The sequence below is a fragment of the Morone saxatilis genome, unplaced genomic scaffold (genome assembly GCF_004916995.1).
Source record: "Morone saxatilis isolate NCDOM2014 unplaced genomic scaffold, NCSU_SB_2.0 Contig1, whole genome shotgun sequence".
Taxonomy (NCBI): Eukaryota; Metazoa; Chordata; class Actinopteri; family Moronidae; genus Morone; species Morone saxatilis.
The window spans coordinates 7,179,000-7,204,033 of NW_023339651.1; the positions used below are offsets into that span (position 1 = coordinate 7,179,000).

General features: G+C 39.9%; 5 protein-coding genes across 5 annotated transcripts in view; 4 read left to right on the forward strand and 1 right to left on the reverse strand.

The window, feature by feature from the left end:
* LOC118329103 (disintegrin and metalloproteinase domain-containing protein 12-like) overlaps window positions 1-2,339 on the forward strand; it is a 70,342-nt gene extending 68,003 nt beyond the window's left edge. The window contains exon 23 of the mRNA XM_035663075.1: window positions 15-2,339. Coding sequence (XP_035518968.1) covers window positions 15-81 — 67 coding nt within the window. The 3' untranslated portion in view covers window positions 82-2,339. The remainder of the gene's footprint in view (window positions 1-14) is intronic.
* Window positions 2,340-3,826: 1,487 nt separating this feature from the next.
* dhx32a (DEAH (Asp-Glu-Ala-His) box polypeptide 32a) lies at window positions 3,827-11,253 on the forward strand. The gene is made up of 11 exons (XM_035664276.1): window positions 3,827-4,285; window positions 5,206-5,399; window positions 6,608-6,980; window positions 7,072-7,311; window positions 7,392-7,485; window positions 7,644-7,793; window positions 8,662-8,853; window positions 9,076-9,216; window positions 9,844-10,034; window positions 10,123-10,313; window positions 10,556-11,253. Exons 1-11 carry the CDS (start codon window positions 4,016-4,018, stop codon window positions 10,734-10,736), a joined length of 2,217 nt encoding a protein of 738 aa, XP_035520169.1. The 5' UTR covers window positions 3,827-4,015; the 3' UTR covers window positions 10,737-11,253.
* Window positions 11,254-11,433: 180 nt separating this feature from the next.
* On the reverse strand, window positions 11,434-14,623 carry bccip (BRCA2 and CDKN1A interacting protein). The gene is made up of 7 exons (XM_035664284.1): window positions 14,450-14,623; window positions 13,984-14,058; window positions 13,801-13,881; window positions 13,623-13,709; window positions 13,304-13,491; window positions 12,477-12,645; window positions 11,434-12,247 (listed from the first exon to the last, which is right to left on the reverse strand). The coding sequence occupies exons 1-7, from the start codon at window positions 14,588-14,590 to the stop codon at window positions 12,077-12,079; spliced, it is 912 nt and encodes a 303-aa protein (XP_035520177.1). The 5' UTR covers window positions 14,591-14,623; the 3' UTR covers window positions 11,434-12,076.
* A 338-nt stretch (window positions 14,624-14,961) lies between these two features.
* On the forward strand, window positions 14,962-17,882 carry uros (uroporphyrinogen III synthase). The gene is made up of 10 exons (XM_035664296.1): window positions 14,962-15,019; window positions 15,525-15,608; window positions 15,749-15,832; window positions 15,939-16,035; window positions 16,206-16,280; window positions 16,696-16,770; window positions 16,865-16,948; window positions 17,081-17,166; window positions 17,249-17,347; window positions 17,449-17,882. The coding sequence occupies exons 2-10, from the start codon at window positions 15,546-15,548 to the stop codon at window positions 17,569-17,571; spliced, it is 786 nt and encodes a 261-aa protein (XP_035520189.1). The 5' UTR covers window positions 14,962-15,019; window positions 15,525-15,545; the 3' UTR covers window positions 17,572-17,882.
* A 179-nt stretch (window positions 17,883-18,061) lies between these two features.
* Window positions 18,062-22,714, forward strand: mmp21 (matrix metallopeptidase 21). Its single transcript, XM_035664307.1, has 7 exons — window positions 18,062-18,427; window positions 18,558-19,456; window positions 19,818-19,957; window positions 20,064-20,205; window positions 20,336-20,593; window positions 20,716-20,888; window positions 21,767-22,714. Exons 1-7 carry the CDS (start codon window positions 18,288-18,290, stop codon window positions 22,070-22,072), a joined length of 2,058 nt encoding a protein of 685 aa, XP_035520200.1. The 5' UTR covers window positions 18,062-18,287; the 3' UTR covers window positions 22,073-22,714.
* The last annotated feature ends 2,320 nt before the right edge of the window (window positions 22,715-25,034 follow it).

Genomic DNA, 25,034 nt, shown 5'->3' on the forward strand with positions numbered 1-25,034 from the left:
TCTCTCTCCTCTAGACCGAGTCCCAAGCAACCTCCAACACTACCAAAGCCTTGCATAATTGCCGTCAAATACAGCAGCTGAGACTTTGGCCAGAAGGGACTTTGTTATGATAAGACACTAAGAAATTTGCACTATGAAAACTCTGAAAACCTTAAAAAGATGGTGGCTTCTCTGAGTTTTGAATCAGAAGATCTGCCGTGTCCCTTTGGTGCTCTGTGTCTGAGTGGTGCTACGAGTCTGAGCTCAGGTACATGTAAAGTATTTATATTCTGTATTTATTGCCACGCAGTGCACTGTGCCAGACACTTTTACTACACGGTAGCAACTTTGAATTTAAAAAAAATTGTGTTTTGCATCAGTTTCACATTTTCCTTTTCATATCAACTGATTATTATCAAAGAGAATAATGGGAGATTGAAAAAAAAAGCCAATCTGTGAAATTATTGATTGCAGAAATGTTTTTGTGAAATGTGTTTTAATGAAGGGAACCCTTTACATTGTGGTTTTGTTCTGTATACTGCAGGAGGAGTTGAAAAAAAGAGTATTGTGCAATGACAGATGAGAACAAAGAAAGCTTCAGACAACACTTGTAGTTCACTTGGAACGCAATGGGGTTTTTCTCGAAGGGTAATGCAGCTTTGAGCCAGTCTGACGAGGCTTGAAACAACCACAGAAAAATAAAAAAAAAGTGGTATTACTGCAACAGTTCTGCAACAGTTCTGTTTTTCACCGACAGCTGAAGTTCAGGTCTGTTTCCTCTGCGTTTATATTTTGGAAAGGTAACAAGCTGAATTGTGAAATGTCACTGATTTGCCATTTTCGTTTCATTAACAAGCCTCAAGAAGCTCACTTGAGGGATCTGGGTACCGAGGTTTGAACTGAACGGGGATCTAAAATGAGCCGAGATCAAGGAAGCGTTCATCCCTCAGAGAGAGTAAACTTCTCTGAAATATTGCTCTGCTAAAGGTCATGTGTGTTTTTGAGTATTTCCATCCGTGCCTGTCTACACCAAGGATTATGTGTGAAACTGTGATTAAATCACAGAATCACTGAGGACTTTCTTAACGCTATGGCTATACAGGCGTCATGGAGGCACTCACATGTAAACAGCCAGTGTCTGGCTATACAGTGTTCATGTGTAGATTTGAAATCATGTTTTTTCTGTGATGGGAAAGGACAGATACAGCTGACAAGGACACTGAAGTTAAGGTTAGTGGTTACTTAGTGTACACTGACCTACCAATTATTTCAGCAGTTATTTCATTTTCTATTTTTTGTACCTTTTTAATTTGGCTATTAAGACTAGTTTTTTAAACATGCCAGATACTAAATCCTGCAGAAATTGGATTTGTGGTAATTGATTTAGCAGTTTTAATTATTTTGCAGTATTGTTTTTACTAGATTGCAATGCAGTGCATATCTATCACACTGAGCAGCATTTCCTTTAAGCACAGCTTTTCTTCACAAATATGTAGGCTGAAAACTGACTTTGGACTTTTGTTACTTTTGATACTGTTATATTTTTAATACTGCACTAGTTTTACATTCATTGCTTTGTTTACTTTGCTTTTTCAATGCTATGTATCCATGTACTAATAGACAGTATTTGAGTCCAGTCACCTGACTGTACGTTATGTCCAAATGTTCTCATATGGTGTTACAGGTGAACACATTTCCATGGAGAATGCTTTTTTTATATAATGATTGTTTGATACAGCATATGTAAAGAAAACACTTAAAGTGTCAGTGTCTGGTCATGGTATTTTGAACACTCAAGCAGTATTAGTAAAACAGTTTTTTAAACACTGAAGAAAATGTTTCTTATTGATTTTTGTTGCAGTGCATGCATGTTTCCAGCAAGACAATTCAACAATTATATGAGAGGAACAGTTATTATTTCTATGTTAAATGCCCTTTTGAATGTTAGGAAGCATACAAACATTGGCAATTTCACTTTAGCAGTCCTGAAAAAAACTGACATGTTTCCTACTGTACTATTAAACTACAATAGCATTGCATGCCAAAAGTAACCTTTTTCCAAATAGCCTCTGGCATTTCTTTTATTCTTGAGCCAAACTGCAGATTGAATACTGGATACAGTAATAAGTGTCATTGAACATTTTACAGCAGTCGTTATTTTCAGAAAGGTTTGAGTTTTAAAATTGGTTTAACTATTTAACACTGACATCTGAAGCAGCCTATCTTATTTCAACAGTCTGAATCTTTCTCTAAAAGCAATTTGACAAGATCTTTGTAAGGAATACAAATACTGCTTCAATCAATACAGGTGTGGGATTGTGTGTTCATTGTTGCCTATCAAGATTCACTGGTGTTGATCTGTTGAGTCGCAGGTCTCTGTTTTGTGTGTGCTGTGTGTGTGTGTGGGGGGGGGGGGGGGGGGGTAGAAGGGTGGGGATGGGGAAATAAAAGGGATGGTTCAAACAACACAGTATCGGTGGAAAAATCCTTTGCAATGAGAAATCCAATGCAAGTCCACATGATAAACAGGACCATACAGTTGGTCCACCTTATGAGTGAGCTTTTGGGAAACGAGCCTCACCAATATCAATCAAGTCACAGTCCCACAGATTGCATTTGTCAACAAACAGGGAGGGGGTTGGGATGCAAAGGCCAAAAAACCTTTTTCTTTAAATAGACACATAGGTTTTAAAAAATGTTTACTGCTGAATATTTGAGCTACATTTGAATGTTAAATCACTTACCTATAGTCTGTAAAAGATAATTTCTTAAAAGTTCCCTTCCACTCAAAGAATATTATTGTTATATATTGGGTTCTTTTTCTTCTACAGCTTGAATGTTTCGGAGCTATATCAAATCAGTGTATGTGCAGAGTTTGACCCTAGAACATTCATCTGCTGGAAGTGGAAAGTTTCTATCTGCTCCTTGAAAATCTGATTTTTAAGAGGCAGGGCCTACTAGCATGATTTGTGACATCACAAATAGTTTGTAACCTAATCCTGGTCCAATATTATACAACCATACTACACTGAAAATGGACTTATATACAGTATAACTACAGTGAAGTAGTAAACACCTGTTGAGCAGCAGTTCAACTTATATGTATAGGTTCTGGATTTTTAATGGAGGAGGAGTAGATTTCAAATATTTTAACAGCATTATTCATATCAAATACAAATAATTTTCAATGTAGAATAATTTAAATACTTAAAAAATGTCTAGAAGTTATCTTTTTGTCCTGAATTCAAAATGTTACTAAAAGCACAGAAGCATTATCATCAAAATGTAAAAATACTCATTGTGTTATTTATTATAGAATATTATATAATGCTGTTTTTATCCCTAGAATACATGTTACACAAATTGTACGTGGAGTCGCTTTTAGAAACTTTACTGAGTAGGTTAGTCTATCGGGACTGTGAGGACTGTTACGACCGAACAGCTTCCCCTTGTGGAGAAGTTGCAGCCTGCAAAAGGTGAATGGGTGAACTGTTTGAGTGAGTTCAAATAGTTCTATTTTATTTATTTATTTATATGTCTCATCATTTTGAGAAACTTTCCCATACTTGAAGATACTATATGTATGGCTTAGTATCCCATAATTATGAAGGAAGGAAAATACTCATTGGATTTATGGATGTATTCATTTTGAAGTTGCATGAGAAAAATAATATTTTATTAGGGATTTGATAATTGGGAACATCACCGTCATAGCCCTCGCTACTTTACACGTGCTTATTTAGCAGCGATAAGCAGGCGATTATAACAGGCTCGCGGACATTGCTCAGTGGTGTACATGCAAATGAAAACACGTGTGAAGCCACGCTGGGGAGAAATTACGCGCCGGTGCGCACTACGCGTCAGCCAGCTCCAAGCAGAACAACTTCAAACTTTGAACAGCTCAATAAATATAGTTTTAGCAATTAAAAAGATTCCGATTATTAATCACGTATTCACGTCAAAGTGCGCGAGTATAGGATATGTTGTAGTCTGCAGACTGGACTCTTTGTGCGCTCTTGTCTGGATTAACAAATATATGTGTGTCATGTCGGAGGTAAATAATTCCGCCGAGCCTGACATTTCCCCTGAAAGTGAGGAATGTTCCGCAGAAGACTCATTTGGCTTTGGAGATGATCTGGAGTTAAATCAGTTCGATGGATTGCCCTTTTCCTCGCGTTACTACAAATTACTGAAAGAGAGGAAGACTCTGTCAGTCTGGAAAGTCAGGAACGAGTTTGAAGATTCTCTGGTAAATAACCAACTGGTTATTGTGTCTGGGACAGCAAAGACTGGGAGGAGTACACAGGTAAGCCTATTATGATCAATAATATGCATATCTTGTTAGGAAATAAGGATTTAGGATGTCTTTCAGAAGGATTTTATTATAAAAAGTTCACATTCAACTTGCATTTATTTCCAAGGGAAGTAGTTGCCCTCCTCTATATAGTTACATATAATCTGAGTTTGGAGCTATGGGGCATTAGAGTTAAAGAATAGTGCATCTTCCTGTACTTTTCCATCCTTTTTTACTATTTAGGGACATTTTGACTTCGTTCAGACTGAACCCAAATACCAAAGCATAACCCAATTTGTATGACTTGCATGCAGTTTATTGCCACATGCTCAGTACAGCCCATTCAGTCAAGAGCAAATTCAAGAGGTCTGCTCCCCTTGATTTGATTTAAATGTGAAGTAAAGCCTTTCAGTTGTGTTTTTTTCTTCCCAGCATTGCCATGTTTATCTACTGAACAGCACAACTTCTCTCCCTGACATAGTTTTGTTCCTGTGACACTTTTTTTTTCCCAACTTTGACATGTGGAAGAAATACCATTATGTGAGCTTGTGTGAACAGGCTGCCCAGCTCAGCAGATGCTGTTGTGTCACTGTGAGGCTGTCCAAGCTGCAGCCTGCCTGCCTGACAGTCGAGCTTCACAAAGGCTCCAGCAGGGGTGTTAGGGGACCTCCTGCTGCTAAGCCCTGATCCGCTGGAGCCGCCTCATGCTGCCAAAGCAATTTTGCATTATGAGCGATAATACCATAGGATATCTCCTGTCACTGTTTGCTTTGCTGTGTGCTTAAACAAAAGCTGTTGTTACGACCCTGAAAGGATGTTTGCCACTGAAAACTGAATTTATATGGATATATAATAAGGAGAATCAGTACTACGAAATACTGTCAAGACATTGAATGAAATTTGAAATAACATTTAGTGATTTTCTTTTTCAGATCCCTCAGTGGTGTGCAGAGTTCTGTCTGTCTACCCAGTACCAGCATGGCATGGTGGTGTGCACGCAGACCAACAGACAGCAGGCTGTAGATCTGGCCTTGCGTGTGGCTGATGAAATGGATGTCAACATAGGCCATGAAGTGGGTTACACTATCCCTCTGGAGACCTGCTGTTCCTCCGACACCGTTCTGAGGTTTGTTGACGAGCTCTCGGTTTAACAGACAGCATCAGCACACTTCAGTGACATTTTAATGTCATCCACCAAACGTCTGTCACTTTGAATCTTTTCCTTGCCTGTGCTTTTCATTCACATCATGGATGGCGCACACACAGAAGATTCTGCTTCAGTTAAGATGAAGTGGGCAACTTTTAAAGTGCTCATTGTCATATATCAGAATATCTCCTTGTGACAGAACAATATCGGTCATTTATTTTACTGGTTCCAGCTTCTCAATTATGCCCCCCTTACCTGCTTCTTGGATGTGCCCCTGCTCATTTCTGTCATTTTATAGACTACACAATCAATTTATCCAATGCCTAAAATGGACTGGTAATTACTGGTACTGTCCAGATGAGTACCCTTCCTTCTTATTGAGTTCTGCCATCTCTGGTGAGGATGGTCATACCCACCACTGAGGTTACCAAGGTCTGGATCGTGGTGTTTCTTCCAAGTGGTATTCAATACAAATAGTGAAATAACTGCCTAAAAATAACTAGTTTGATGCCCAAAACTTCCCTAGCAAGTTCAGTTTTTGGACTTTGGTATCTCTAAAACCCTGCCTACAGCAATGCTGGTGAGGTATTCATTACTGCTTTTATGTGTAAAGACAGCTAGCTTTTTTGGTCCAATTCAGGCACTGAATTTGTCATTAAAAAGAATTCATAGATTAACCAATAATAAAAAATCAGCATTCAATAGTCTCATTCATTTGACTTCAACAATGCCTATACTCATACTCAGTAAGTGTGCTATACCCTATCTTTCTCTTTACAAATAAAAAGTTCAACTCAAAAGCAATACAATGCACAATTTCTCAGTTTACTACACTTAGGGATATTGCTCCAGGCGGCTAATGTTTGGAAAGTTTTTTCATTTGTTGCTGTGTCATTAATGGAGTTTGCTGACTGTATGACTCTACTTGTGCTACTGTTAGACTATGCTTTATATCTTGGATACTTTTTAGTGGTTTTATCACGAAAGTAAGGCAAGACATAAACACACCAAACCTCACCAGGAGGGTGCTTCAGTCAGTTTTCCCGATGATGATGTCTTTAAAGCAACCTACTCCAGAAAATTGTGATAAATGTAGCTATTGGCCTGAAGTCTCTACTTACTACTTACATAGTACTTACATAAAACCTCCACTATTAACCCCTCTGACGGCTTCACTCATCACTCAGGTACTGCACTGACGATATGCTGCTGAGAGAGATGATGTCGGACCCTTTTCTGGAGCACTACGGGGTCATTATTATTGACCAGGCCCACGAGAGGACAGTTAGCACAGACATACTGCTGGGTCTCCTCAGGGACATCCTGCTGCAGAGGCCTGAGCTCAGAGTGGTGGTCCTCACCATCCCGCCCATGTCTGACAAGTTGCTCAGCCACTACGGCAGCGTCCCGCTCATCAGTCTGGAGGCCTCGTCTCCAGCCGAGGTGGTCCACAGCAATAGCGGCAACAAAGACTACTTCTACTCAGCACTGAGACTGGTGCTGGAGATCCATAGAACCAAAGAGGACGGCGATGTTGTTGGATTTTTTGCCTCAGCTGAAGTAAGAGATTATTTTGGTTTCATTGCACCAAAGCTGAGACTGGTTTAGCAATTTTTTTGATATGCTACTTTCTTTGCAATGCCTTCTGCAGGAGGTTCATTGTGCCCATAGCATCCTCCAGAGAGAGGGGACCAGGCTAGGTGCAGAGCTGGGACAGATGGTGCCTGTGGTCCTGTGCCCAGGACAGGGAGGCCTGCCGCCTGTCCCGACTGAGCAACCAGGCTCCAAGAGGTCCAGGAGGGTTTTCCTCTCTAACCAAAAGGGGGAGGATATGTGGTGGCCTACAGAGTCTGTCAGTTTTGTCATTGACACAGGAGTCCAGAAAAGGATGGTACGTTATTTCCAACAAAACATATCTACCTTAAATGAGTAATATGCTGATTTAATTGGCATGTGGTTTGGACTTTGTAGGTGTACAATCCAAGAATAAGAGCTAACTCGGAGGTACTTCAACCCATCAGTCAGTGTCAGGCAGACCTACGCAAGCAGCTGTCTGGAACGACAGGTATGTCTGGAAATACTATATATATACCAGTTTAAAAGGTAGAAAAAATAGTTTTCAAGTCAGACTCAGACATGGTAAAACAATCTTGACTATAATAATGGTGGAGGAACAACATCAGAGTTAATCAAATAATTAATTTAGCTCCATTTATTTCCTAGGTAAATGTTTCTGCCTGTATCCAGAAGACAGCCAGCTTTCTCCAGAGAACTCCCCTCAAATCTTGGAGTCCAACATTACACCAACAGTCCTTTTCCTAAAAAGGATTGAGATAGCCGGCCTTGGACAGTGTGACTTCATCGACAGACCAGGTTAGCTTGCTAGTGGAAACTGTGCAGGGTTACCATTAAAACATGATAACAAGCTTTTTTTTTCTCAGGTTACTGGTTCCCACAGACAAAATGTCCCTCCCACCCTAAAACACAGCCAGAGAGGTGTATGTGGGAGGGTTTTTTTTGGCTAGAGGAAGTACAGATGAATTTGCTCCGTGTAGCTGTTTGCGCCCAGTCAGCCATGATTTAGCTGAGCTGACAGGACCCTGATACTAACTATTGTCTGAGCTCTGACCCACCCTAACAGGAGCAGAACGGGGTAAAAGAGGCCAGCTCATTAACGATTATACAACATGTCTCGTTAGGGCAGCATCAGACAAGTACAATGAATAGGAAAGTACAAGCCAAATATACTGTAATATCTCCATATTCTTGCAGAATTTGGCACGGAAATTGCTTTCCCCAATATGCATGCATCATTAGAAATGGAAAGTGTAGGATTTTAGTATTATTAGAGCAACTTTCCAATAATTGTGATGGCATAAATTGATGGTATATATATATATATATATATATATATATATTTGGTGCATTCTGTTGTTGTATCTCAAGTTTGTGTACCACAGTGTCATATTTGGTTACTACCTATTGGGAGCATTGGGAGCCTCCCCTTGGGAATTCCCAACACATATAGCGCATATAGCGCATATAGTGGCTTAAGTATAAGGCGCCCCCCCCCCCAAAAAAAAGAAAAGAACAGTTACACAGAGCAAGAAACAAAAGGATAATTGTTACAGAGATGAGACAAAACTTACTTAACACTGTACTATTTGCACTATAGGGACTCTCTCTTTCTAATTTATGGAATGTATGTGTTAAGCTCATGCGGTGTCATTCCTCGCACCAGATCCCGAGGGTCTCATGCAGGCGTTGGAGGAGCTGGATTACCTCGCAGCTTTAGACAATGATGGCAACTTGTCTGAGATTGGCATCATAATGTCTGAAATCCCCCTGGACCCTCAGATGGCCAAAGCGCTGCTGGCATCCTGCGAGTACGACTGTGTGAGCGAGATGTTGACGATCGCGGCAATGCTGTCAGGTACGCATGTGCCATGTGTTCAACTTTAGTTTATAATCAGATTTCTTGCAAGTACACCTTATGAGTGAAGATCCTTTAATTGGTTTGTAGATTCACCAGATGGATATTGTTGTTGTAGCTAATTTGCAGATGAATGAAGCTGCAGAATCTCTCTGAAGCAGATGGTCTTTGATAAGAGTGCCATGTCAGCGATGCTGACCACCTTGTTTCCTTCGCTTTTAGCGCCAAGCTGCTTCCTGGAGCCACCTGCTGGCATGACCCACGAGGCAGTCCAGTGTCACAGAAAGTTCCAGCACCCTGAAGGCGATCACTTCACCCTCATAAACATCTACAATGCCTTCAAACAAAGCCAGAGAGAACAATGTAAGACACAGCAAGTTAACAGAACTAATCAAGTCTAGTAAATCTTGAAAAGTGCTGCAATATACTGGGACACACAGGGCCTGATGAAACCCTACAGCAGTGTTTCTGAATCTTCTTCACAGTGGCAAAACAAATAAAACCTTTGTAACATAAAACTAATGTCATAATACTCTCAGGTACTTTAAAAATTCTCATTTCATTTTCCAAGTAGTTGAAAACAGAAGAACCAAAGGACAAAATTACATGAGATTATTTTAATAATTAAAATAAACATGATATCAAAAGGAAAAATAATTACAAAATAAAAGGTATTTTAAGATGCTATCAACCCAATGATGCCACGTTAGTTTGAAATTTTAAAAACTGCTTGACATCAAGGGTTCAAGTAAATCTTTCTTAATAATTAAAATAATAATTTGATCATCACTTTTTCCATCCAATCTCAATTGTTTGTAGTTGGAGGATTAAAATGAACAACAAAAGTGTTTTAATTGTATTAGACACTTGTGGCCCCCATCTAAGCCACATTGTTTTAAAAATAGTTTTTAAGTATTAGAATAAAAATGGCCCTATTTTTGAGCTTCAAGGCCAAAAAATGACCAAAATACTACTCCACTGTGTGTTCAGACTTCACTGCTGAAAAGTGGTGCCGGGACTATTTCCTGGATCATTCCGCCCTGAAGACAGCTGAGGCCATCCGATCAGAGTTGACCGATACCCTGAACAGGATCGAGCTTCCCATCTCTGAGCCCTCCTTCGGAACCAAGACCAACACCCACAACATCAAAAGAGCTCTGCTGGCTGGGTTCTTCATGCAGGTATATGGAAGCTAAAGGTCAGTGTTAATGAATCCGCCTCCAGATATTCCAACTGAATTCAAGTCTACAGTGTCTTTTGTGTTCGTAGATTGCTCGAGACGTGGACGGATCAGGAAACTACTTCATTCTGACACACAAGCACATGGCCCAAGTGCACCCGCTCTCCGGCTATGGGGCTCAGTCACACAAGCTTGGGCTGCCGGAGTGGGTTGTTTTCCACGACTACACCCTGTCGGAGAACAACTGTATGAAAACAGTCTCTGAAATCTCCCCCCAAGTGTGAGTCAGATCACGATCAGATGTCACATGTACAAGCAGATTAGGCTTATGTTTTCATGCACCACAAACACGTTGAGACAAACATGTTTTGATTTTTGTCTTTTTGTTATTACAGTAAGACGAAGCAATGTGTTTTTTAATCCTCTTAAAATCTCCACGGTAGTTAGTCTGTTTTCTTTAAGCATATTCTTGCTTGTTTTTCCATCTTTTCCAAATTATGCCATTTCTGTTTTTCATTTTAGGTTCATTCAGATGGCACCACTCTACTTCTTCTACAATCTGCCCCCTAGTGAAAGCAAAGACATACTGCAAGACCTGCTGGACCCAGATGGATCCAGAAAATCTAAGCAAAAATCCAACACAATCAGCAGCGGGGGCTGTGCAGCGGTGGCGCAGACTTACGACAGATGTGTCATTCAATGATGGAAAATCATAAATGCGAAAGTCTGGACTGCAATCTTATCACCAAATGCATTTATGCTTGTAAAATATTTATAGTCAATGCCAATCAGAAACTGTAATATTAAGTTATTACGTTGCTTAAAAGTTGTTTTGACGGTCATGTGTGCATGGGCAAAGAACATCCAGCAGGTTAAAGGTGTCCAGTGAGATGACATGCCTTTAAGTGTAGTAAATCACCCTTTATTAGTTGTGGTCTATACAAGTTATAGCCAGTATATCCTTTTTTCCTGAGTGCTAGTAACGGAAGGAAGTGTTCTTGTTTCTCACCTTTTTTTTCCTGCTCTACCCTTCAGCACTGTCCTTTTTGAAATGCAAGTGGTTGCAAATGCAAATGGTCGTTTAGATTTTTATAGACTTTAATGAGCAGCAGAGGGGCTGCAGGTGGATGTTGTCTGTTGCAGTACTTGTAAGGGAGAAAAAAAAACATCCCATCATACCTCTTGTTTACATAACCAAGGAAAATGCTGGTTCATGTAAAAGCTGCTTAAAAAGTAATTTGTCACCTACTTCCTTTCCCTCGATTCTTATAGCAAAGGGAAATTTGTAGGTATTTGTACAATTTTTTCTTAAGGTTAACATTGTGTATATACAGTTTTGTGACTGAAACAGTACGTATGAGTTGACATGCTGCCAGATTAAGAAAGCAAACTGTCAAGGCTTAAGATATAGAACGCATTTATTTTCGGTGGCAAGAGATCTACAGAAATGCTCAATTGGAAAATCTTCGGAAGAACAGCACAAATAAACCCCATTCAGGATTCTGTTCCTGTACGTTCGATTTTCACAACAATCGAGATCAAATTTGGTTTAAAAAAAAAAAAAAAAAGCTTTCTAAGTTATGTCGTCAAGGACATAAGAGTAGACAATAGCTTTACTATCCAGTACGCTGACTTTATGGCAAATCCATCTGCTGAGACTGGACCTTCAAGCTCACCTGTACGAGCTGTTGTCATTAACACAAAAGAGTTATCATTTAATTGTTTTGGTTTATAATCTTGTCATAAAAGTATTTTAAAAAAAGTGATTTAGTGCTGTATTTCTATTTATATTCACATGACAAACCTGTTGTATATTTCTGCAGTATAAGCAGGTATGTATAAGTGAACAAGGAATTTGTAAATACTCCAAAATAAAATAAAAAAAACATGTACTAGATGTCAAGTTTACAATACTGGCGCTACTGTTGCTGATGGTACCAAAACATTTTCTTCTACAGTCTCTTACACAGAGTATATTCAACAATTTCCATAAGCCTGAAGGTCTTCAGCATTGTGCATAGGTGTCTTAGTTTATTGTGAGGTTCACACAGTTAGGTATTCTTTGAGTTTGTCCATAATTGCGGGCATTCTGTCTGTTGGTATCAGCATCACTGTCCTGAAAGGTTTCATGGGTACGTCGTCGAACGACCACCTGCCGCTCAAGCAGGAGTCTGCCTCGTCCTGGACCGTGTAGTGGAACTTTATGATGGCTTGCTGTAAGGAGAACAAAGACAGAGCTTAAATCTGTGAGAATGTTTAGACAGGAGTACAACACGGCTTTCTTTTATGAAGGTTTAAATTAAAGAATCTTTTAAATTAAAGATTAAAGATCTTTTGTTTCAGTTCAGTTCACATCTAAATGTGACGCTGTATGCAAGGCTGCATGTATATCATCAAATGTTTCGTTAACATCTTAAGACTGCTTGCATTTACTTGACTTTACCTCATAGAAGAACTCTTCCTCTGCATTGACAAACATGTATTCCTCTTTGGGAGCTCCTCCTCTGGCTGGAATACTCTTGCTTGCTTCTTTGCAGGTCTTGCTGATCATCAGACAATAGTGACACTTCCCACTGGGCTTATTTGTCCTCTGAGCTTCAGCTATTTCTTCCCTTGGGGACAGAATTACATTCAGTTTATTTTCCTGCAGAGAACACTTTCACTTTTATTTAAAAACAGCTGGAATGCTGCAGATAATCCTTCAGCTATAAATCATAAGCAACTATTCCAGATTTAGATAAAAGATAGTTAACCCATCTCCAAAGTTTTTTCCCCTTCACAAAGCACCATCAGGTGCATTTCAGTCAGCAGAGCTTCAACAACACAGCTGAACCAACAGTTCATACAAGGTACAAGGGCAAATGGCTCATCAGTCACCGTGATTGGAAGGGTTCAGATGTAGTTTGACTGCTGCTTTCACAAACACACGACACATAATTCTGGACACTTCTTCCAGGATCATGTGGTTCTACTGGTTCTACTGGTTCTATGAAAATATAACTGATCGTAAAGAAAACTTGACAAAACTTAAGGATACACACATGCAGTTTAAACACATGCAGAAGAACTCAAATGAAAGCAGAAAAACTGCAGTGAAGTGCTGCTTGGGGTCCAGATACTCATTAAAAGTCTGTTGTATTCTAAAACTAAGAATAAAAGTACTCAACACCCTCTTTTGGAACATGAACGATGCATTTGATGTCTATGTTGTCGTCTTCATGAAACACTGCTGTAGCCTGTTTTAACAGTGTCTTATGGACGTGTACTCACTGGAGCTGTTTGTGCAGTGGGAGGGCAATCTGTGGAGGCACATTGATGAAGCGCTCACTGAGCAGCAGCCCCACAGGCTTGCTGGTATCGCCGAGGATGTGCTCCAGCTGTTCCGCCACGCTGTGGGTAGAGTTCTTATCACACTGCTCCACGATCAACTCCTTCACCTCCTCCACACACTGCACACCCTGCCAACAGCACCAGACACACACAGTGACCCAATTTTAAAATTAACTAGCACCACATGTGTTAATTCCAACATTATCAGAGGCCACGCCAGTTGCCAATTAGCCTGTAAGGTTGGCGCCGGTGGTGTTACCTTTCTCTCGGTGAGGTTAAGCATAGTGATGAAGCCGAACACTTCATCCGGGTCATCGTCGTCACTGTCTTCTGGCACCTCGGCTTGCTGGAGCAAAGTGAAGGGACATGTGAATACACATGGGAGCTGAAACTGCTGAAGACTCACCTGTAAGATTTAAGCCGAGGTAGTAACTCACCTTGATGACACTTCCAACGTGATTCTGTTGAATGATGATGTCTGTCATCTCTGATGTATTTACATGAGCCTTCAGAAAGACCTGTGTCCAAACATAACAGCATGACATCAGTGAGGCCACGCCCCCCCGACACCTAATCTAACATCAATTAGATTAAAATAAAACATGAATGTCATCCCAAACCTGTTGCAACAGTTTCTTGACGCCATTGAAGTCGTTGGGTGAAATGGTGTGGGCTTCAAAGTCCACAACGATCTCCTGAGTGTCAAACAATAAAGCGGAGAGTAGTAAACAACAGCCTGCATGTGGGTAAAGTAAATATATACATGTTTTTCTGTGACTTTATTCGAGTATTTGTTTTGTAAAAATCACTTTAGTGTCACTCAAGTGGGGTTTTGACTTTAGCATTTACCGAGTGGTTACAATCATACTTCGGTAAAGGTAAAACGTAAATAACATATTCCAATTTATCTAACGTTAGTTTATTAACGCTAATATCTTTCTTCTGCCAGCATCGCTAAATAATTGCTCCTGTTGCTATTAGCCGACAGCTGAGGAAGCTAGCTAGCTATTAGCTAACTAGCTGGCTAGCAAGGCTATACATAGCGTTCACATTCAATGATTATTGATTGATTGTTTGTTCTTTTACCTCGTGGATCTCCTCATCTGATGCCTCGCTGTCCTCCTCGCCGGAATCACCATCGTCCTCCGGGTTATCGTCGGAGCTGTTGTCACTTTCCTCGGGATTTTGACCCAAACCGACTGCTCTCCTCTTAGCTGACGAAGCCATGCTTGCAAACAGGCAACACGTGTGTCAACGGAGTGGGCGGGGCAACGCTTGAAGTAAACCCACTGAGAAGCAGGAAACTGAAACTCCGAAGCCGCCATTACGGCTCCAAACGGCTCCAAATGCATCCGCGTTGCCATTTGCCGTAACAACCTCAGGCGTTTGCCGAATGGAATAAACCATTTTATAAAAAAGGGGGGAGGGGGTTCAAAATTATTTAAACTGTGCGTGCGTAAAATACTATGTTACTGTTATGGAAAGTATTTATATGATATGTTGTAAGTATTTAGTGTACATTTTGAAATAAATAAGCTATTTTTAAATATTCATGGGAGATTTGTCAATATTTCGTGTTATACCCCCCCCCCCCCCNNACCCCCCCCCCTCCTTGAAGTGGTCAAACGCTCAGCAGTACGGACAACTCAGCTGAAGGTACATTTATTTCATGCAATATTTTGTCTTTTTTGAGTATTATTTATAGGTTGTATATCATTAAGCAAGATACATTAGTCTCTTATTATCACTAGGCATTACGGACAGTTTATATTAAGGGAACGGTTAGTGTAGCTAAGATGTCATTCACTGTGTCTTGCTAATGTAAACAATAACACAAGAAGACATCAGCCACGTTTTAGCTAATAAACACATAGTATACAACTAACGTTAGTGTAGTTAGTGTATTTATCCAGTATATAACTAGAAACTGTGGCATTGTGGTTTTTTGCATGTCTCTACATGTTTTTGCCTCATCTACAGTCCAGTAATCGTGACTCAACGCTGTTATCAGCAGGTTACATATGACAGTTTTAGGGTGTAGCTTAGCTTGCTGTGCCTTCACACCCTCTGTCCTCAGTGTTAATGCAGCTTTGAGTTTCTGACAGCAGCATTCATATTCCACACTGGTTTGTTCTGTTCCCTATTTCTTTGGTCGATCCAGTGTTTTAAGGTCTTTTTCAGGATGAACGTACTGCTTCTCAAAGATCCAAGAGATGGGGAGTCTGGACCTGATCCTTACATTGAGGTAGACACACTTTCCCTAAATCTTAAACTTGGTTTTAACAGTGCCGTGTTCATGCTTGCATTGTCAGCAGTTGTCAGTACAACACTTCCCTTTTTACTCCTTGCAAAAGCTGACAGTGACATATTATTTTCATTCCACAGGAGCTGGCCTCGCACGGACACAAAGCAACCCTAATTCCTGTACTGTCTTTTAAGTTCGTCTCATTAAACACCTTGTCAGATAAGGTAACTTCCATTGTTGCAATATTGAAATTAGTCATTTGTTTCATTAGTGTATTATCGTATGCATTGCTTTAGGATATCTGTTGTTTAAGATGGCTTCCTATTTCAGGTTTTCCAACCAGAAAAACATGGAGGTCTTGTATTCACCAGCCCGAGAGCAGTGGAGGCTGTGAAGATGTGCTTAGAAGCAGAAGAAAGAAGGGAAGGTGAGAGGATACAAAGTAATTGCAATTCAGAATAATTGTTGCACCCTGTACCTTTTCTTTATATAATGATCTTAATCCCCAGAGTGTGTGTGTTTGGTTAAATGTCCATCAATTCTGTGTACTGTCTAAGATTTGAAACAATTTGATTAATTTGCCAATTATTAATTCAGAATGGAACAGCTCTGTGAAAGACAAGTGGAACACCAAATCCATCTATGTAGTTGGGAAGGCGACTGCTACACTAGGTGAGTTATTTTCACCTATGGACCACTTCTCTCTTAAAATCTTTTTTTTCTTTCATTTTTTTTCCAATCTTTGTGCTTTTTATAAACCCTTGCTGTGTTAATGCTAATTCTAGAAGTGTGTGGCACGCATCTGGTGTTGCACTGACGCAAGTGTGTGAAGTGGTGTTACTACCCTTAGTCATTTGGAAATAGGTTGTACTCAAGTGACAGTTTGCTGCGACACACAGCGAATGTATTTTAGAAAACAAGCAGGTGCAGCGTCTTCCTGACGTGTGCTTTGCCTTCTTTTTTTAGTGACTGTTGGTCTCTTTGTTGTCAGTTTTATGAGTTGTGTATTTTGCAATTGATTGTTTTTGTGTAATTATTCTGATACCAACATTCCTAAACAATTCTTTTTGTGTTTTTTCCTGCACAGTGCGAAGTTTGGGTCTGAACCCTTTGGGCGAGGACACAGGGACAGCACAGCTCCTATCGAGTGTTATCATTGACCGTACGTTATTATTTTATACTCTCACAGTTCAGTTTAATAGAAAATTTATGATGAGTGATAACTAACATGACCTTATACTTAATTCTCATCATAGGAGAGGACACAAATATTCTACCACTTTTTTTCCCCTGTGGCTCAATCAAAAGAGAAGTCTTGCCTAAGGCTTTAAGGGACAATGGTAAGCATTTTACCCCTGTTGTGCCTCACGATTAAAACTCAAGGTGATAAAAGTCCCACTGGGTTTACACTAATTATAAAATAATAATTGCGTTACCTTTATCACCGCGGGGATCTGTTTCTTTGTTTCCAGGAGTGCCCCTAGAGACTCTGACTGTCTATCAAACAGCTGAACATCCAGATCTGGAGAAAAATCTAAAGAACTATTTCACAGAGCAGGTAAAACCTTTTCTCCTGCTACATTTTAGAGTGCACTTTCTTTTTAAATGTAGCAACTGTTCATCAGTCTGTGCATTTACAGGGCACTCCAGCCAGCATAGCTTTCTTCAGTCCATCAGGAGTGAAGTTTTGTCTGGAAGTGGTACGGAGGCTGTCAGGTGAACAGCTGACTCAGATAAAGGTGAAACCCCATAGTCACACTCTTAACATAATGCATGAGTCTTCAGTATTTGACAGATCTTCAGTGCCTTTGAGAGTCACTTAAAACTTCTTTGTGTCCAGTTTGCAGCTATAGGGCCAACCACACAAGACGCTATGACAGCAGAAGGCCTCTGTGTCAGCTGTGCTGCAGAAAAGCCAACAGCTGAACACCTGGCAGCAGCAATAGCCAAAGCTCTACAATAATCACCCACAACCTCTGAAATCCATCCACTTTAGCTTCCCTCTTTGTATATTCTGTATTATTTAAATGTGTTGTCATTTGTCTGTCTTATTTTACTGCCTATTTTGCCAGTTTTGTATGTACATCAGCTAATTTGCACTTAGAAAAAGCAGCGCTGTGAATGCCTCAGAAATGTATTGAATATAATTATAATTTTATTTATGTTAATTATATCTATGCTTGGTCAGTGAAGTCAATGAAGTAGGTTTTTGAATGATCAATGAAAAAGATTGTGTTTGATCAATGAAGTTGAATGCGTTTGAAAATAAATTTTAGTCAGTGTGGTTACATGGAAGGTTTGGTCAGTGTGTATTCATTGTAAAACACTGAAGTGTGTGTGTCCTACTCAAAACAGGTGTCGGCAGAAACCATGGCTTTCTTAAACTGCTATTGTCCACATGAAAGTGAAGGTTTTAACGTCTTTCCACGGGTCAACAACAGTCTATTTAAAAGCAATGGAGCGTGTATAACACATCCACACAGTTCAGTTAAATTGAGCAGTTGGAGACAGTAAAGATAGGTTTACTTTTCACACAGAGCTGAGGAAAGTGGGATACCACCAGAGAGTCACACCTTTCAGATGGGAGTGGAGAAAATCATGACCTGCCTATAAAGCCTTCTGGCTTCTTGCTTTCCATCATCTTACTTGTTGTTGTCACAGAAGTAAACCGACGCCACGATGCTGACTTTTATCCAGCTGATAATTTTGCTTTTTTGGACGAGCATTAGCTCAGCTGATGCAGAGAGACTTTTCCATAATCGTGATCATTCTGATGTGCAGAACCTGAATTCGCACCAAGCTGAGGTTATATCAGACAAGTACACAGCAGAGGTAAAAATTTCACCATTTTTACAATTGTTCTCAGCGTATATTATATCAGACATTTTATGACAAATTATTGGAACCATATGTTGTAACCCATGGCTTGCTATAGTTATTTCTCTCTAGATATGGATTCATTAAGCCGGTGAACTGGGAGGAGATCCAGTTTGAAGACCCAGACACCTCTTTTAATGAAGACTTCCTGGATGATCTTCAAGACACGATCCAGGAAGGAACCTTGGTGCATCATTCAAGGGATGTTCCTCGGGACAGCGATCAAAATGACCAGGACAGCCTAACTGAGAGCCAAGCGTTTATTTCAGCTCTTGAAGAGTTTCAGAAGGTGTCGGGCCTGCCTGTCACTGGTGTGTTCGATGAGGCTACGAAGGTGGCGATGAACAAACCGAGGTGTGGAGTCCCTGACAAGGAGATTGACCTAAACGCCCCTGTGGCACCTGAGAACAGTAGTGCCTCAGATACTGCAAACAGTTTCAGTGACACTTTTAATGAGACTGACAGTAACAACACAGCAAGTAATAGTTTTGGTACTGCTAACTCCTTTGAAGATGACATATTCAGTTTTAATGAAACAGAAAGTGCCGTCACAGCCATTTCCAATGACACCAGCAATGACACTAAAGACTTTAACTCATTTGATCACATTTTAAATGACACTTCCCTAAACAGTTCACATGGCATCAACATGGACGGTCAAACCTTAAATATAAGCTCGAATACCCGTCAGAGTGAAGCAGTGCGGCGCAGGAAACGCCACCTTGCCACTCTAGTATCCAAAAACAGGCGCAAGAGAGATTTGAGCGAAACGGGCTACATGGCCTTTTCTAAGAGGGTGCTGAAATGGAGGCTGATAGGAGAAGGCTACAGCAGCCAGTTGTCTGTTGAAGACCAGAGGTACATCTTCAGACTGGCCTTCAGGATGTGGAGCGAGGTGTCTCCACTGGAGTTTGTTGAGGATACACATTCCCCACTGGAGGATGTTGATATCAGGCTGGGCTTTGGTACAGGTACTACTGTAAATACATACATAAAGCATTCATTGCAACATATTTTTTAGTGAAAATTCTATATTTTATTTTTGATTGCTACTCTCTGTTTCAAGATAACATCACTTCTCTAAGAAGGTTAATATTTTGTTTTTATACACTTGAGGAAAAAAAGTAGCAGCTTGTCCAAAATTATCAAATTAAATAATTCAATTCAACATACACTACAACAATAGCTTTAATGTTAAGAACTAGCATATTTTAGCTGTACCAGCCCTCATCTGTGTTCCATTGAGAAGGAATATGTTGAAACATTAAAACTAATATTTTTTTTCACCATGCCCACCTTTTTTTTAATTCTGTGCCACTATATCCCACACAGGAAGGCATCTGGGTTGTAATCAGAGGTTTGATGGCAGTGGTCAAGAATTTGCCCACGCCTGGTTCCTGGGTGATATACACTTTGATGACGACGAACATTTCACTGGTCCCAATGCTGGCAGTGGGATCAGCCTTCTCAAGGTAAATACAGCGTGAACAAATCAAAAAGCAAATGTTATAATTGAAAAAGAATGATAAGAGGTTCATTTACTGCTCATTAATTCTATTTAAAAAAAAATTCCATTAGGTGGCAGTTCATGAGATTGGCCATGTTTTGGGTCTCCCTCACATCTACAGACCAGGCTCTATAATGCAACCCAGCTATCTGCCCCATGAGTCAGGCTTTGAGGTGGACTGGACGGACAGGAAAGCCATACAGCACCTCTATGGTAACAGCACCATCTAGTGGATGTATACACACAGAGATAAATACATTCAGGTTTAGTTAATCATATTTACAGTAACAGACTGACACAAAACCGATTATTTTCTTGATAAAGTGCTTGTGTTTGAACCCAGGGGGCTGTAAAGGTCCATTCAACACAGTATTTGATTGGATCAGAAAGGAAAAGACACCCTATGGGGAGGTGGTTATCCGCTTTAACACCTATTTCATGAGAGACGGCTGGTATTGGCTGTATGAGAACAGAAATAACCGAACACGCTATGGAGATCCAGTTGCACTGCAGATTGGCTGGCGTGGAATTCCCATGGAAGGAGTGGATGCGTTTGTGCATGTGTGGTCCAGAAAAAGAGATGCTGTTTACTTCTTTAAAGGTAGGCCTAAAACAGTACTAGCCTCCATATCTTAATACTGTATGCACTATAGTTTGCCAGTAGGGTAATCATTGTATTAAAATAACTATAAAGATATATTTGGTGAATGTTTTTGTGCACAGGTACTCAGTTCTGGAGGTATGACAATGAGAATGACCAAGTGTTCAGACAGGACGCTGAAGGTCACCGCTATCCGAGGTTAATCTCTGAGGGTTTCCCAGGGGTGTTCGGTCCCATTGACACAGCCTTTTATGACAGGAGGGACTCCCACATCTACTTCTTCAAAAACACTCTCGTAAGAATTGCATCCTTGTCTTCCCTTTGACACATGATAAGTGGGGAGGTGCATAGGAAGCACATAGATATATTGTACTAGTTAGGTTAGAAACAGCAATAGATTGGGAGATTGTGTAAGAAAAGGCCAGTCAGGTGACATTTTAAGGGATTAAATCAAGGCTGGATTACCAACCAGGCAAAGTGGGCAACTGCCACGGTGTCACAGAACTCCAGGCACCACAGAAAGCACCACAAAAGTCCCATTTTCACTTGTGTGTCAAGTTTTGGTAATTTACATTTACATATTGTGCAAAGTGCAAATTTGGCAGGCAATATCAACTAAGGCAGGTCCTGCATTATTATTATTATTCTCATTATTCTCTTGTAAAGGAACCCTCTATCAAAATCTAAATAAATCAGTTAATAATTCTGATACACAGGAAACTTGGGTATATATTATATAATGTCTGCTCTGTGCTTTAAACACATATACGCACAGAGCTGTAATACGTTTTTGGTAGACGTTTTAATAGAGGACGTCAAAAGTCAAAAGTATATGTATAAGTCTATACTTGTCATTAGAGATTTGGGTTCAAACATAATGCATTATGGGTATTATGTATATATTCTTTTTTGTTCTCTGGGCCCCTGGATTAATAGTCATTACAACTTTCATATGTGATATGTAATCTAACAATACTAGTTTTCTTGAAGAAGTGGATAAACAATAAACAAAGTCTTGGAGAAACAAAAGCCCAAGCTAATTCATTGTTTCTCAGCAATATGAGGGAACATATTCATACAAACAAATCTGCTACACTTCCTCTGTGATTTGTTTGCGTGTTATAATTGAATTGATTTTTATATAAGAGGCAAAACAATTATCTGTTCAAACAGGTGTATGCATTCGATGTGGAAGCCAACAGCTTGGCAAGAGGCTTCCCCAAAAACATCAGAGATGTTTTCCCTGCAGTGGAGAGCGGAGACCATCCAGATGGCAACATTGACGCTGCCTACTTCTCCTACACCCACAATGCCATCTTTCTACTCAAGGGCACGCGCTTCTGGCAGGTGGTCGGCAGCCGCAATCGCTGGCGCCGGCCCTTTCTGCCACGAAATGGCCTGCTGCCACACAAGGAGGTGGACCAGCGCTGGTTTGACATCTGCAACGTTCATCCCACTGCACTCAAACTAACCCGCTGAGGTTGCTGAAGCAGTGATTCATTAAATCTTACTGATGTGTACTGATAGGCTCTACTGATGGATTCTGTTTTACCTGTTGTTGTATGTATACAGTAAATGTTTTTTTGTAATGTTTATCTAGAATTTAACTGGATATTTCTGTTGGTCTATTTTCAGTGAGGTGTGTTATTAATATGTCAGCTGTCTTTCTCTCACTTAGAGATGCCAGCTGCATCTTGGCATGAAAACAATCCTAAAGGACCTTTTTATGATTAAGATATTTCAGGCATATGTGAGAATAAAGTTATGCGTAGAATGTTTACTAATTCATCACACAGACACCTTGTTTACTTATAAAAATACTGTATGTATAATGTAACAGATACCTATCAATATTTTCCTGAGCTGCTTTCTGTAAAGGCTGATGTTCTTATGTGCACTGGAGAAATTCCTTTCAAAATGGGATGTTTATGCAAAAACATGAAAAAATGTCAAAGCTCACTATATTCATATTGTTAGCTATGTCACATACACTGGAAATATATCTTTTGAAGGAACATGCATTAAAGTATCTGTACCATTGTGAATATATAAAAATTTAAATTGTTCAGAAGTGGATTCAGGGTGAACTTACAGATTGAAAGCTTATGTTTTTTGATGTAATCGTACAGAAAAAGAAATGTTATATAATGATGTAAAATGTATATCATCAGAGATATTATTCATTCAGATTCCTCAGATTGTTTATTTTTTGCGTATGTTAGTGGAAAGGATACAAAATGATCACCCTATCCACTCGTTGCCCCATGATAGTGATTATACACTTGGTCCCATGTTGGCTCGATAGCACATCTGCACTGAATGTATGAAAGTCACCACCATCCTCTAAATTACCTGCAGACACTCAAATCCATAGCTGCCCGCAGGCAGGGAACAATATCGTGACCTGGAAACAACGATACACCCCTTTTCAGAAAATCCTTTCAGCGCTCTGAGATTCATCCCTTGCAGTGCAACAAGCTTTTGATTTGAAAGAAAACAGTATAAGATTTATCAATAAAACCTGAAGGTGGTGGAACACATCTATCTAGCAATCTGCTTCTTTGAAATCCCTCTTGTTGTGAAAGATATGGTTAAAGATTTACACACTATCAATCAAAACAGAGCCTATTGAAATTTAAAGTGAAGCAGAATGATTGCAAAACTGGCTTGTCTTATTGCTTAATGCCGTTCCATTTAATAGTAATCATTTGAGCACGCTGCAAAGAAACAGACATTGATTCTGTAATCAATATGTTACTTGAACACTCTTATTAATTCAACTCATCTTAGGAGATTAAGCTCCTGGTGGGCCCCAGATAACTAGCGTTGTGCTCCAGGCGCTCCATAGGCTATATTAATAAATTGAAGTAGAAATCAATTACAAGCAAAGGTACAAAATGTCATGGCAAGAGAGGCTACAGAGGCGGATGTCATGAGATGGTGAGTCTGCTCGCGCATTTACAGAATGAGCTTCTCTCTCTGTGAAGGCATTAGCAGCATACAAATAAATACCCTTGTTCATCTCATATTCTGTTGTCTTATTCAAATAATATTGATTCCTTGTGATTTTCATGGTATATGTAGGATTTGGGTGAATAAGTGAGTGGACATCGTTTCTGGCTTCTTGGATCAAGCAATCAAACATTTTACAAAAGATTACAATATTTGCAGGCATATTATCTCTGTAAGAGAACTAATAAACCCTCTGTAATTCAGAATGAAGTCACATTTATTTGAATCTAATATGCCATATGTTTGTTGCTGCAGTACATTGCTCTGTGGTTGACATCTCAGCAGGAATTATTGATAGACTAATATTGAATCTGGTATATAAGATGATGCAGCACAGTGGCGGCTTGTGATCTGTTTGTTTATCCCATCATGAAGCACACCATACATCTCCCGCACCCTGGAGTTCCCCATACAGAGAAAATCCTAAATACAAACTGTTATTCACACAAGCGAGTCCCCGGCTGCCATATACTGCACAGCTCAATGATCTGTGCTTTTTGCACTAACAGTGCTGCTATTGAAGCTCCCTTTCCCTACACCGCGGGCCTCTTTGGATGCGACGAGGATAAATGAGATCAGTCATGCTGATGGAGCCCGAGCCGCAGCAGCAGCAGACCCGGAGAGATACAAAAACCTGTGTCATGGCACAGGAATCCACACGGGAAGGCACTTTAGAAACAGGAGAATGGGATGAAACTCCTGCAACACATTCATATAACAAAAAGCTCCCAAACTCAGCCAAGATGTGAAAATAACTTGCAGTGCTGTTGCCTCATTTCTGTCTCAGTGCAGTGTGGAAAACATAGGAATAAATCATTTCTAGTATCATTTCAACTGAGTGTCATACAGTAATGTGTCTGTGTACCAGGGGATTAGCTCAATATGTAGATACAACTGTGTGTAGCATTTAAATGTATCCTCAAGATTCTTGTCTGTGAGCTACCGCCTTTCAAGGATATCCTCGTTGTCACAGATCTCTAGGGTTGAGTTAATAGCAAGATCAAGGATAATATCACATTCAATATGTTCATAGAAAGAGAATATTTATACAGAAAACAATTCAAGGATTTCCCCTGTGATAGAAATGATGGCTTTTTTTTGTGAGTCACACCTTGTGGGAAGGATGTTGAATGGTTTCAATTTATTTTACGCTTGAGCTGAGAAACTGCAGTTTATTCATTGTACATGTCGTAATGTTCACACAGCACTGTGGAAAGCACTTTTTAATTCAGGCTTACAGGACTTTAAATTTACATTGTGTTGTCTCTATGTCAAGATAACCTTTGTTACATCCTACAGTGTTTTTTCTCTCCAACTTTAGAAAGCTCCTTCAGAGCCACAGGAGACACGATGTAAAACTGGTGACAAGAGTATAGTATTAAAACAGTATCCTTAACAAATCTAAAAAAACAAACAAGAGGACAGACAA